The sequence below is a fragment of the Dermacentor variabilis genome, chromosome 3 (genome assembly GCF_050947875.1).
Source record: "Dermacentor variabilis isolate Ectoservices chromosome 3, ASM5094787v1, whole genome shotgun sequence".
Lineage (NCBI taxonomy): Eukaryota > Metazoa > Arthropoda > Arachnida > Ixodida > Ixodidae > Dermacentor > Dermacentor variabilis.
Genome location: NC_134570.1, coordinates 4,993,844 through 5,008,634, shown reverse-complemented (window position 1 = coordinate 5,008,634; position 14,791 = coordinate 4,993,844). Strand labels below are relative to the sequence as shown.

The 14,791-nt window shown below is 47.1% G+C and overlaps 1 protein-coding gene across 2 annotated transcripts in view; it reads right to left on the bottom strand.

Moving 5' to 3' along the window:
• Window positions 1-506: 506 nt before the first annotated feature.
• Alg3 (Alg3, alpha-1,3- mannosyltransferase) overlaps window positions 507-14,791 on the bottom strand; it is a 117,371-nt gene continuing 103,086 nt past the window's right edge. For both annotated transcript variants that reach the window (XM_075684096.1, XM_075684095.1), the window contains exons 7-8: window positions 891-952; window positions 507-826 (exon numbers count right to left, since the gene is read on the bottom strand). In XM_075684096.1, coding sequence (XP_075540211.1) covers window positions 528-826; window positions 891-952 — 361 coding nt within the window. In that variant the 3' untranslated portion in view covers window positions 507-527. The remainder of the gene's footprint in view (window positions 827-890; window positions 953-14,791) is intronic.

Genomic DNA, 14,791 nt, shown 5'->3' with positions numbered 1-14,791 from the left:
GTAAACAAACGATGTTCGTAATAGTTGAAATGTTAGTTAATTTGTTTTATAAAAGAAAGTAACATAAAGGGAATGCAGCAAAGCAATTTTTCAGTGCACTTAAGCACTTCCGGCACACAGCAAGTGTCGTCTGCTTGTGTTACAACGTATATTCTCCTCTGTGGTATTGCTGCGACAAGTCATCTACATCATTCAGTGGGCCCCCAAGCGTTGCCCAATTGGCCTTGGCATGTATATGTGGTACTCATAGAAATAAGCTATTATAATTAAATGTGACAGAAGGAAATGTGACTAAAAGATAAATAATTTTACTCATTATAGGCACTAGTAGAGAGTTGCTGACCTAGTAAGTAGTATTTCCCTGTATTATATTTATTTGTCCTGTGCAGGGACAAGTCTGTGTAATATGGGCACATCATGCTCTGACTACGGATAGACTGGAGAACTCACCTGTGAATGCTTCGCTTCAGAGAAACGGAGAAAGGTGAACCTCAATCTTGCAGCAATGAAAGGGGCAGTCATAACATTTATTTATTCTTGGATACTGACGGCGGCACAGACGGCTCTGTCGGCCAGTCCTTCCAGAGACTGACTAGAAGAACAAAGTGCGACAAGTGGAGCAGGCCACTGCTCCAGCTAGTGGAAGGAAATGTGTTCCAGGCAAGCTCCAACATGCCCCACAGTGTAAGGCATGTCATGCCTGAGAGTCTTGTGGACCACAAGAGGTACGGAACAGTGTGGTAGTACCAGACATAGAACTGGTAGTGCAGTGACCGACTGAAGGCCATTCCTATGAAGTTGCAGGTAAACAATGGCAGCAGTATTTCTGGACATGGCTGTTAAGGAAGCAACAAACAAAGATGTACGCTTGCAAGAAGAGGAAAGGATACGATCTGGGAACATAACCAGCACTTTTCCCTTGTTCGTCGTCCATTCAGTGAGCTTGAGGTACCTAAATAAAAGAAAAACATGTTTCTCCATTGATCAAACAGGTGCAGCAATATAACAACAAACTCGATGACAGTGCCTGAGTAGTATAAAGCTTATCATTGCTACGCCTTTGCCCAATCATGCTATTAAGTGTAAGCTTCATTGCTTATTCTATGACAACAAATGAAGGTCAAAGTGCTTGGTCACCCAGACCAACAAGTTGGGCATCACGGATCTGAATTACAGGTAATTATGGTAAAAGCAAGTTGTCTTTTTTATCTCTTCTATTCTTGTCACAAAATTGCCAGCTGCGACAGAGATTCAGTGCCTGCATGTCAGTATTGGTGTGTCGTAGCTCCAAGCAAGTACAGCCTGTTTGTAATGTGTTGGATAAAACGAAACATTTGCAACTGCATTTTTGTCTGCTACTCCAAAGGACTGAAGGAAGCATTACGAAGGACAGTGAAACCACTTGGCACCACAACTTGTTCTCAAACAAGAATGTAAATGCGAACTTTGCTTTTTAGTATTCCTGCATAACAGGAAGTCAAAGATCCAGAAGTTAATGTGAAGGAAGATTATGAAGATGCAAAACTAAAACGACATGAGTTTATTTCTAACAAAATGTGCATAAGGTGTGATGAGGAACATAGAAAAAAAGCTGCATTAAAGGGACATTAAAGGCAAATAGTCAAGCTAAAGTGATGGGGTAATGCTCAAAAAAGACTAAGGTGTTAATATTATTGAGAACAGAGCTTTAGTAAGCAAGACAGTGAGGTAAATGTAGGACACGATTTGAGACTCTCTTGAAACATTCTAGTAATAGCCCGATGACATTGTAACACCTCCTTACAATTGTGTTGGTAGTACTAAAAAAAAAAAAACAAATAATAAAAAGATCATGGCATTACATTATAAGACAGATGAAAATTACTTCTGCATTTCTATTCGATTCTTTAAAAAAAAAGTCATTGACATTAGCATTGATGATGCATATGGTAAAAGGTTTAGCTCTCGCTTGACCTGACACCACCTGCACGCTCATATTTTGCCCCTTTGATTTCAGTATTTCATAGTGTTGCTGCACTTTTTGTGCTAATTTGCAAAGCTCATACTAAAGAAGCAACCACATGCATGCGATATAGAAGTGACAGCGGCAAGCTGTCAGGTTGCAGTGTGGGGCAACCACATAGGTTTGACGCCGTGAAGAAAATGATCTCTTTGATTTGGCTGCACTTTCTGCACTAGCTTAGGGGGTGCAGTAGTTTCATCCTTGATTTTTCAATGCAGCATGTGTCACCTGCACAGCATTCTTCGATTTGACTTCACGTAAAGAAAATTCTGCACGAGTTCATGGTTTGCCTGTGCCAGCTTACTTTGGAAGTGAAGACATTGTGTACAAGCTCTCGGTAGCAGACGACATGGTGCTGTGCTAGTTGAATTATAGTGCGCAAACATAAATATCTCCTGTTTTGGTTACAATAGTTTCTATAGCTAGCACAAGAAAGTGAACTGCTACGGTGCCATCTGGTAGCTAGAAATCAACACACTTTTGTTGCTCTCGGTGGCGTCTTCGGCCTAATAGCGTCAAAACAAAGAGATAATCTCAATAAGTACAAAACATCTCCAATACGTTGTCCTCAGTCTGAGATGAGACAAAGCCAAGGCCCATTTTACCATCTATTTCTTGGTGTCATGGCGAAGAGCAAGAGCAAATTCAGATTGAAGTGGGCAGACTGATGCCATGTTATTTTATTACACAATCACGTGGTAACTGGCAGAAGCTGTTGCGCCGAGTTTTTAGGTGACAGGCAAAATTTCTGCTAGCAGCAGGCAATACCACATCCATGTCATGTCTTTGGATGCTGGCGACTCTGTGTTGGCTTGGTTTCCGGCCCTTCTTTCATATTGTCACGTGGTAGTGAAGGTTAAGAAGGCAGCAAAACTGTGATTAACAAAACGAGCGTTTTATTGGGCGAACTTGTGCCCTCAAAAACAGGCTACACTCAAAGAGCAACGGTAGCGGCGAACACACTCGGCGATCGGCGAAAATCTGATCAACGGGTCAAGCGCGTCAGCTTTTATGCACCAATCATCGAATGTTCCAGACTAATCGCTGGGACCCACATGTCTTCCACAAAGTTCTACATTATTCCCATCGCGCATACTTGCAATCAGATTACACAAAGTTCGGCGACAACAGACAGCGGATAGAACCATCGATAGCATTCCAGAAACTTCTTACACATGCAAGCGCATCCTGCGCTGTGTTATAACATTTGTTAGGCGGTGAAATGTGTCGCCAGAGAAAGACAAGTACACATGTAATACCCCCCTCTTAAAAAGCATCGACCCGATGCTGCAAACAAACAAAAGTAATATAGAAAAAAACTTTTAGCAAAGAAAACAACAAAATAAGGAAGTTCGTCAGCATCCATAAAAGGGTTTAAGACGCACCACATGGACCACTTCAGATCGAGCGCGGCGCCGCTGGGAATGCGAAATGCCATCTAGCACGACCTCATAGTCCAGTGCGCCAATACGTCGGATCACCTTGTAGGGTCCGAAATAGCACCGCAATAGTTTCTCACTCAGTCCTCGTCGGCGTATCGGGGTCCATACCCAAACATGGTCGCCGGGCTGGTACTCGACGAAGTGTCGTCGGAGGTTGTAGTGTCGGCTGTCGGTACGCTGCTGGTTCTTGATCCATAGGCGGGCGAGCTGTCGAGCTTCTTCGGCGTGCTGGAGATAGGTCGTGACGTCAAGATTCTCCTCGTCAGTGACGTGCGGCAGCATGGCGTCGAGCGTCGTCGTCGGGTTCCTGCTGTAAACCAGCTTAAACGGCGTGATCTGTGTTGTTTCTTGCACCGCCGTGTTGTAAGCGAATGTTACGTATGGCAGGACGGCATCCCAGGTCTTGTGTTCGACGTCGACGTACATTGCCAGCATGTCGGCAAGGGTCTTATTCAGGCACTCCGTAAGACCATTCGTCTGTGGGTGGTAGGCCGTTGTCCTCCTGTGCCTTGTCTGACTGTATTGCAGAATGGCTTGGGTGAGCTCTGCTGTAAAGGCCGTTCCTCTGTCGGTAATGAGGACTTCTGGGGCGCCATGTCGCAGCAGGATGTTTTCGACAAAGAATTTCACCACTTCGGCTGCGCTACCTTTCCGCAGTGCTTTAGTTTCAGCGAAGCGGGTGAGGTAGTCCGTCGCCACGGCGATCCACTTATTTCCGGTTGTTGACGTCGGAAAAGGTCCCAACAAGCCCATCCCAATCTGCTGGAATGGTCGGCAAGGAGGCTCAATTGGCTGTAGTAATCCCGCTGGCCTTGTTGGTGGTGTCTTGCGTTGCTGACAGTCTCGGCATGTTCTGACATAACGGGCGACGTCGGCGGTCAGGCGCGGCCAATAATACCTTTCCTGTATCCTTGATAGTGTCCGGGAAAATCCGAGGTGTCCAGCGGTCGCCTCATCATGCAGGGTGTGCAATACTTCTGGACGCAGTCCTGACGGGACAAGAAGAAGGTAGTTGGCGCGCACTGGCGAGAAGTTCTTTACGAGCAGGTTGTTTTGTAGCGTTTTGTAGACAATCCTCGCTTAAATGCCCTAGGGACAACGTGGGTGTGCCCTTCCAAATACTCGACGAGGTTTTTCAACTCCAGGTCTGCTCGCTGCTGTTCAGCGAAGTCTTCCGCGCTTAAAATGCCAAGGAAGGCGTCATCATTTTTGTTATCTTGCTGCAGCGAGTCAATGGGGGCGCGCGATAGGCAATCGGTATCAGAGTGTTTTCGTCCGGACTCATAGGTTACAGTGGTATCATATTCTTGCAGTCTTAGGCTCCACCACGCCAGCTGTCCTGAAGGATCCTTTAAATTCGCTAGCCAACACAAGGCGTGATGGTCGCTGATGACTTTGAATGGCCTGCCATATAGGAAAGGGCGAAATTTCTCTGTAGCCCAAACGATGGCGAGGCATTCCTTTTCGGTTGTAGAATAATTGCCTTCCGCTTTTGACAACGACCGGCTAGCGTAAGCTATCACGTGTTCATGTCTATGTTTTCTCTGGACTATGACGGCACCGAGGCCTAGGCTACTGGCGTCAGTGTGAATTTCGGTATCGGCGTCCTCGTCGAAGTGTGCAAGTACGGGCGGCGACTGCATGCGTCGTTCGAGTTCTTGAAATGCGTTGGCCTGCGGTGTTTCCCACTTAAACTCGACGTCACATTTAGTTAGCTGTGTCAGCGGCTCAGCGATGCGTGAAAATTCCTTGACAAAGCGCTTATAGTAGGCACACATGCCAAGGAATCTACGCACTGCCTTCCTGTCGATGGGCTGCGGGAACTTTGTGATGGCAGCTGTCTTCTGCGGGTCGGGGCGGACTCCAGACTTGCCGATGACGTGGCCTAGGAACAGAAGTTCATCGTAAGCGAAGTGGCACTTTTCTGGCTTCAGAGTGAGCCCAGATGAGTTGATGGCTTCTAGTACTGTCGCTAGCCGCCTAAGGTGATCGTCGAAATTTCCGGCAAAGACGACGACGTCCTCCAAGTAAACAAGACAGGTCTGCCACTTCAATCCTGCTAACACCATGTCCATGACGCGCTGGAACGTTGCAGGCGCTGAGCACAGTCCGAATTGCATGACCTTGAACTCGTAGAGGCCGTCTCGCGTGATGAAGGCGGTCTTTTCACGATCTCTCTCCTCGACTTCTATTTGCCAGTAGCCAGACTTAAGATCCATCGACGAGAAGTATTTTGCGTTGCAGAGCCGATCTAATGCGTCGTCTATTCGTGGTAGGGGGTATACATCGTTCTTTGTGATCTTGTTCAGTCGACAATAATCGACGCAGAAACGTAAGGTTCCGTCCTTTTTCTTCACCCAGACAACAGGGGATGCCCACAGGCTTTTTGACGGCTGGATGATGTCGTCGCGCAGCATTTTGTCGACTTGTTCTCTTATAGCTTCACATTCTCAAGGTGAAATTCGCTAAGGGCTCTGGCGGAGTGGTCGAGGGCACTCCTTGGTGATTATGCGATCCTTTGCGACTGGTGTCCGTCGAATCCCTGATGACGTGGAGAAGCAGCCTTTGTATCGTCGGAGCAGACTTCTGAGCTGTTCTTGCTTAATCATGGGGAGACTTGGATTAATGTTGTAGTCTGGTTCAGGAACCATGGTCGTCGGGGTAGATGCGGCGGAATTCGTGAGGACAAACGCATTACTGGTTTCCAGAATTTCCTCGATGTACGCGATGGTCGTGCCCTTGTTGACGTGCTTGAACTCCTGGCCGAAGTTTGCTAGCAACACTTCAGTTTTCCCTCCGTGCAATCGAGCGATCCCTCTTGCGACGCAAATTTCATGGTCGAGCAGTAGATGTTGGTCACCCTCGATGATGCCTTCTATGTCAGCAGGTGTTTTGGTGCCGATCGAAAGGACAATGCTGGAGCGAGGCAGGATGCTGACCTGACTTTCGAAGACGCTTAAGGCATGGTGACTACGAGAGCTCTCCGTTGGTATCGCTCCATCTCCCGACAGTGTTATCGACTTCGACTTCAGGTCGATGATTGCGCCGTATTGGTTCAGGAAGTCCATGCCGAGAATGACGTCTCGTGAACACTGTTGGAGGATAATGAAGGTGGCAGGGCAAGTCCGGTCATGAACGAAAATTCTTGCCGTGCAGATTCCAGTCGGCGTGATGAGGTGTCCGCCAGCGGTCCGAATTTGAGGGCCTTCCCATGCAGTTTTTACTCTCTTTAACTGGACGGCGATGTGTCCACTCATAATGGAGTAATCAGCCCCTGTGTCGACTAAGGCGGTGACTGCGTGGCCATCGAGAAGCACGTCGAGGTCGGTGGTTCTTTGTCTTGCATTACAGTTTGGTCTTGGCGTGGGATCACGGCTGCGTCGCGTTGACCTGTGGCTGGTATGTGAGGTCGTCAGGTCATCTTACATAGTCGTATTCATTGCTTCCACACTTCGTCGGGACGGCGGTGTGTCGTTATGTCGTCGAGGTAGTTTCTTTGGCGTCTTCGTCGGCGGTGGAGGATCTTCATCAGTTCGACGAACAGCAACCGCACCTCCATCGGTTGCTGCTTTTAGTTTTCCGGATATGGGCTCGCTGACCGGCCCCGGGCTGGGCCAGTGTATGGTCAGCACTGCGGCGACAGGTAGCGGCCTGGTGATGGCGAACGAGACGGTCGTCGAGGGCTCCAGTGAGTGGCAGCGAGGTAGTCAGCAATATCACGAGGTCGTTCGCCAATCTGTGGTCGCGGCGCGCTAATAGCGAACCCTCGCAGTCCCATTTCCAGGTATGGGCATCGGCGGTAGACGTGACCCACTTGTCCGCAGTGGTAGCAGAGCGGGTGGTGGTCAGGAGCGCACCAAATGTCCGTCTTCCTCGCGTAGCGGCGCTGGGCGACGGGTGGGTGTGCTGGCAGCAGCGGCGGTGGACGACGTAATTGTGGCGTTAAAAAGCCCTGGTGCAGTCGTGCAGGGGGGCCTTGATGGCGGGCGACAGCGGCGTAGGTTATCGCTTCCGGCTGGGGCTGCGGTGATTCTGGTTGCACCTCAGAAATTCCAAGCGATCGGTGCGCCTCTTCTTTCACGATGTCAGCAATTGAGGCTGCGATGAAGGCAAGACCTTGCGCAGTTCTTCACGCACAATGGCCCTGATGGTCTCACGCAGATTGTACGTGGCCAGTGATTGAATTCCTGCGTAGTGGGTAGAGTCTGTACGGCGGTTGAAGTGCCGGTTCCGCATTTCGAGTGACTTCTCAATGCTGGTGGCCTCGCGAAGGAACTCTTCTACGGTCTTCGGTGGCCTTCGTATCATTGAGCCGAAAAGTTCTTCCTTCGCACCACGCATGGGAAGGCGGACTTTCTTCTCCTTGGGCATATCTGGGTCGGCGTGGCGGAGCAGACGGTTCATTTCTTCCGTGAAGATTGCAATGTTTTCGTTAGGTAGCTGCACTCGGGCGTCCTGGCTTCGGCCCTTTCCTTGCGCACGATGCTCGTAAAGGTGCGCAGGAAGCCGCTACGGAAGAGCTCCCATGTTGTGAAGGTCGACTCCAGGTTCTCAAACCACGTTCTGGCGGCATCTTCTATGGCAAAATATACATGCCGCAGCTTGTCGTCGGAGTCCCAGTTGTTAAAAGTCGCGATTCATTCGTAGGTCTTCAGCCAGGATTTCGGGTCTTCAGTTGCTGCTCCATGGAAGGTCGGTGGGTCCCGAGGTTGTTGTAGGATAACGGGGGACGCTGGGGCAGCCATTGGGGTTGTTTTGACCACAATCTTCTTTGTCGACTCAGGTAGAAGTCCGTGCTCTGGGGGCAGTCCTTGCAGTCTGCGGCTAGCACGCTGGTCTTGGGCGATGCTGGTTTTGTCCTCGGGCTTCGGGCTTGGATCGCGGCTTTGCAGGAGCGTTCGGTAGATGAACACACTAGCACCTCCACCAGATGCCACGTGGTAGTGACGGTTAAGAAGGCAGCAAAACTGTGATTAACAAAACAAGCGTTTTATTGGGCGAACTTGTGCCTTCAAAAACAGGCTACACTCAGAAAACAACGGTAGCGGCGAACACACTCGGCGATCATTGAAAATCTGATCAACGGGTCAAGCACGTCGGCTCTTATACACTAAATGTCGAATGTTCCAGACTAATCGCTGGGACACGCGTGTCTTCCACAAAGTTCTACACTATTCGCGTCTCGCATACATGCAATCAGATTACACAAGGTTTGGTGACAACAGACAGCGGATGGAACCATCGATAGCATTCCAGAAACTTCCAACACAGGCAAGCGCGTCCTGCGCTGTGTGATAACATTTGTTAGGCGGTGAAACGTGTCGCCCGAGAAAGACAAGTACACGTGTCAATATTTTACACAAAACGTCATAACACCAGCTCTCGGGTGCTGCTTTACTTGCGAGTCATAGTAAAGGGCAATAGTGATGTACGCAGTGCCACAGCACCTTGATCATGGCAAGCAACTTGAATTGTGCTAAAGGAATGCAGCCCCTTCAGTCACAATTTTGTTTGGAACTATAAGTATTTTCTTGGCATGAAACAAGCACTGCGAGATTTCTGAAATGGGATTTCAGCAGTCCATGTTGCCTTAACATTTGCCTTCAGTGTCCCTTTAAAGGGATCCTGAAACGATTTTGATGATTTTGTACTAACGTACGGAGTTGTTAGGGTAGGCCCTCCTGATCATTAAGTGACACATTTAAGCGTTCCGCAAAAGGCGTATAAATTATTATAAAGTTTTAAAAATGCGCATCACTACTGATCGCAGCGGTGCCGGTCACCTAAGTTTTCAGCTGCCCTGTCCTCTGCTACATAGCAGGGATATGCGACCTCAGTCAGGTGAGCTATCCAATTGGCTATCCACGATGCGTCATCATAAACACTTGAAGCATGCCGCAGCAGTAATTTGTGTACCCTTAAACATAAGTAAACAAATGTAATCAATCTAGACATTTCTTCAAACCAATGGCCCGCTTCCACTTGAGAATTGTCTGCTACAGCTCTGGCAAGGGAGCAGACGATGGGACGTGGAGGGGTTTATTTATTTATTTATTTATTTATTTATTTATTTATTTGATAATGTCAACCCCGTTCTTGGGGTCATTACAGGGAGGGTGAGTGTCAAGAATACATGATACATAATTTTCTTTTTATGTAACTGGCGCTCTTGGTAGTTAACAACAGCAACGAGAAAAAAAAGGAGGAAAGAACAGCAATTATACAAAGAAAAGTCAACAAGAATGCTCGTAGCAAAAATTTAGTACACATCCTCAAAACAGAAAGTATCTAACGCATTTTCAAATTCAGCAGAGCCCTCATTGCTCACAACTGCATTAGGCAATCTGTTCCACATTTATCTGTTCCACAAATTAAATTATGGGGCTTTACGTGCCAAAACCACTTTCTGATATGAGGAACGCCATAGTGGAGGACTCTGGAAATTTCGACCACCTAGGGTTCTTTAACGTGCACCTAAATCTAAGTACATGGGTGTTTTCGCATTTCGCCCTCGTCGGGATTCGATCCTGCGGTCTCGTGCTCAGCAGCCCAACACCATAGCCCCTGAGTAACCACGGCTGGTCATGGAGAGGTTCTCGCATGAAAATAGCAGCAGCAGTCTCTTGTTTGGCGACAAGAACATGAATGATACCAGCACTGTATCATGCTCACCTTGCGCTGCAGGTGTATGCAAGGAGTAAAGTTCAGCAACTACATGCTGTAGAAGATGCGAGCGCTGCATATCAATGTAAACACCAACCTCCTTGGTCAATGCAACAGTCACTCAGAGTTTTGAAAAGAAAAGCACTTTCAGCGGTAACTACATGTTCCGCATTTATCAGAGAGTTATGGGAATCCTCCCTCCATATCCAGGAAGAACAGGCCCAAAAACAAGTCATCGGTCAAGCCCAGGCCGCCGCCGGAAGCCAACTGATTCTGGCCGACGTCTAGGGGGGAGGTAGACGGGGAAAAGGGGAGCTGCACCTCACTCTGATCACCCATACTCTCAGACGGGTGCAAATAAAGGGCTTTCTCTCTCTTGTCCAGAATGATAGCAGAAAAATAACAAGCCGAGATCCGTAAAAAAAAAAAGTGTTGCGGGAAAATAAATATGCTTTACAATATGTCAAAACTTCCATAAGAAAGCCGCTATCTTGAGTTAGACTTTGATGTAGTAGTGATAACGTCTCTGCCTTCCATGCGGAAAGTGTTGGCTCAATTCTCGATCAATGTACTCTATTTTTTCTTTCTCTGCAATTCCATTTTTTTAGATTCTATAGAGTAGCAAAAACGTTATAAATAGTGCATTTTAACACATTCACAAGTTTGCAGCAGCGCCTTCCTCTTCTGGTGATGACTACAAAGAAATCTTATCAGCGTAATATAGCGACAATCGTAAAAATACATATCAGGTAGCGTCATGTTATCAGGTGATTATCAAACCGAAATAATATTGCATATACGCTCGCCACAGTGCAGTGAATGCCTACAGCGGCATCCATAATTCTTTGCTTCATGTAGCAATAAAGAAAGATAACCAGCCAACATTGTGCTTAGTGCCAACGTGTATCCATTTGCCACGCGCAGTTTGTCTTTAAATTTCGCTACATGCAGCCCAGGCATAATGAGAAGAACTGCGTAGGAAAGAGATGCAGGAGCACACTTGGTTCTATTCAACCAGAAGTAGACAACACTTGTGTCACTGCTTGAGGTGGGTATTAGCAATGGTGGCAAGGTGTAAAAGTTCAGGGGGAATGCCGCAGCCTGAGGGGAGGGTAATATTTAACCAATTGTACCTGTGTTATAGCATCCTGACACAAAATTCTTGTGAGAAAGCATTCTTTGAGGTACCCTCTGTGTCTTGGCGTGCGACAAAAGCATTTCAGGGATCCTTTAAAGCAGCTTAAATGACACCACCTTTTCAAAAAGGAGTTAAGAAATTTATCATTTTGAAAGAACATAAAACAAGAAAGCACTAACAATGAGAACAATTCGTGATACTCATGAAAAGTAAGAAAATAAAGGAAATAATCACTAATGTGCCTTGCCCATGGTTTCAACTATTTCCAAGTTGAATACAACAAAAGTCACTGCTATGATTTTTTCGGGATTCATGCCAGCTCCGACGTCAGCAGTGCCATACAAGGAAACAGGTGCTCTGTAATGGTGCGTTCATACTGAGAAACTTTCTATTCCACTTGACACCGCGCAATAGTCGGCAACAAAATGAGGGCATTCAGGCCGAATCTTTCGTCGAAGTGCCAGTTGCCGCATGCCAACTCTCTCAAGGTGCGCCAAAGCTCACCAGGTCACTTCTCGCAGGTTTGTTCTGAATTCATGGTTAGTGCAGGAGTATTTTGTATGCGTATAGAAAAAGAAGAAATGAAATAAAATGCACACAAAACAATCATAGACATTATACCATATTACATGGGCAAATATGATAACAAGCTTCCATACCAATGACAAATTGTAGACACATCTTGTTTGACTCCATACTGCTTTAGCATCGCCAACACTGGCACTGTAGCCACTGTAGCTATGACGATGGTATGCTAGCCAACAACACCGCATTAATTGTGCTCACGGCTACAGTGGCTACATGGCTGTATTGCCAGTCTCGAGTATTCGCTACGCAGGGCAAGACGTCATTAGCGCTCACCATTTGCATTGCACCATACTTACCATAAAAACCCGCGTATAGTCTTAGGTTTTTTTCCAGATTTTACCATGTGAAATTTCCACCCCATACCATTGGGGGCGACGACTTACGAAGTCACCATCTGTCGGAAGCGCGTCGCTTGCGTAGTATGAGGGATAACGCGGTGTGCTCCTCATAGGTTTGGCTGTCAGCACTCAAAAATACCCCGCAGGGGCCCTCCTGGACATTTCTGTAAGCACTCTCAGAACTTTACTGACAAGATAATAATATTGAACAAACAGAGAGCGCAGAATGGTTTACAGACACTACCTCTTTACTGAATACATACAGTGAATGCCCGCTGCGCACAGTCGCAGCGATGGAGCCCCCAAACAGGTTTGTTGCATGAATGGTAGGCAGTTGCAGAGAGCAAACTATGTGAAATATTTTCTTATAGTGGGCTGTCTGTATAACAAAATGGAGCATAAAAAATGAAGCCTGAATACAGCGATTGCATGGGTTCGCAGTGAGCGAATGCGCGTCTGCATTCATGTCCGTGCCCAATTTTCCGCTTTACGCCGTGAGCTTTAGGTAGCAGCACATGAGAATATGACAGTACACAAGCAACCATTGTTGCTTGGACACTATCAGAGCTGTTCAAAAATAATTTCATTATAGCTAGGGAGTTCGATGCCTACAACAGCAACTTGTGATGTCCCATCGCAACGATTCAATCTTTTTTTCTTCTGAAGTCTTGGACGTTTCAATATATGTATTTATTTCTCAAGTTACGCCGCATTGTATGTTTATCAGTCTTCTCAGTGAGCAATTACCTGCAGCAGCTTTTTCTTAATCCAGTACATTTCACTGTTTGGTGCTACACAAGCATGAGCATATGCCATGCCTTTTTTTAATGTGCTTTTAACCATTCCCTTTTCATTCCAGTGAACTCGCCAGTATCTAGCGTCAACAAGTTCATAGGCCAAAGCTTCATGACATTAGCTGGGCAGCTTGCATGGGCGAGCATCTCAGTGCGCACTTTCTGCCACTCAGTGAACATCGCAGCACCGATGCCTTATCAAAAATCTTCCTCGCGGAAGTGCTTGCTGCACAGCCGAGTTGAAGCCTATGGCTGCTTGGTAGTTATAAGTTTCGCGATCCAAGCTTCACACAGCTTCTTGTCCAGCGGGTACATGCAAAGGTTGACACCGGGCTCTGTTGTGTAAGTCCGGCACTGTGGCACCGATGAGTAGCCTACCATGTTTGACGCCTTCAGACAGCCACTACCTATTACAGGCTTTCAAGTGTTGTCCAGCACACAGCAGAAGTGAAGAAACCTCCCAACTTAATTAGAACTGCAGTGCAGGTGGGACTGTAAACTTTCGTTTTCAGCTTGCTTCAGCGCTTCCAAAGCAGCCAATGCGGCCATGGTGTCCATCTGATACCTCATGCCACATCACGCCGATGCCGGCATTTCCAATGGTAGAGCTCGCCCCCAATATGCGCATCCAAACATTTACAGCCCAAATTCGCAGTTCAGATTTCAATATTGCTTGGTGCCACCATCGTCAGGTTCTTGCGCCATCATCTTACACAATGTCAAGAATGTGAAAGCAGTATTCGGCTACTTTAAAAAGTGATGTAGCCACTGAAACCATTGGCAACTGTGCTGCAGGGCTGCAGTTTGGTGTGCATGAGAGCAGCATTCGCCTTTGTGCGCAGGGGTCTGAGAAGTTTCCCATGGCTGAGAAAGGGAGTATTTCCTGAAGCTGGACTGGACCTGATGCACTTCGTTCAAGACAACGAGCTGGGTACCTTACTGTCAACATTGAGCTGCTGCTATAGAAGACTCCGCCAAAAGGGGACAACTTTCTAAAATATGTTGTCGTCCGCTGTCAAGAAAAAGGGTGGATAGACAAAGCACTGGTGCTTGACTGGATAAAGTCTTTGTGGTGTCGGTGGCTCAGAGCACTGCTGGGGCTCCCATCACTGCTTGTCCTGGATGCTTTTCACTGTCGCCTGGCTGACTTGGTGAAGCAACTGCAGTGTGAGTCCAGCACCGAGCTTGTGGGGTAACATCCCAGTTGCAACCGCTTGAGATGTGCATAGATAAACCATTAAAAGACTGCATCAAGTGCCGCTATATGGAGTGAATGAGGTCGGGAGAGAACGAAGTGACTCCTGCCGGATGCCTGAAACGAGCCTCTCTAGCGATGCTCTGCTCATGGATCGCTAACACTTGGGTACGCATTCTTGAGGAGCTCGTCCGTCGCATATGCAAGAAATTTTTTATACTGAACACAGTTGATAGCACTAAGACAAGTTTCTATTTGAGGATATCTCTGACACGGGACTCTCAGAGAAAAAAAAAAGCCTGATTAAGCTCATACTAACATAAAAAACACACATGCATGCTTAATCCTGAGCCATTTTAATGCACATAATTTCCATGTACTACACAGTACATTTGTCCTGGAGATGTACATCTCTTCACATGAAGTGCAGCACAAATGCACAAAACGCCAGCAAATATACTTGCAAACAACGAATGACGTGACCATCCATACTTGTGCCATTTACAATATAGGTAACAGGACGTTTACAACTAAGAGCAGATTCCTCTCCAATCCTCCCCGTTTTCCCGTAATTTCATGCTCTGATTGGCTTGCGGTAAGCTACGCTTTTTTTCCAACGCTGAAAATCGGT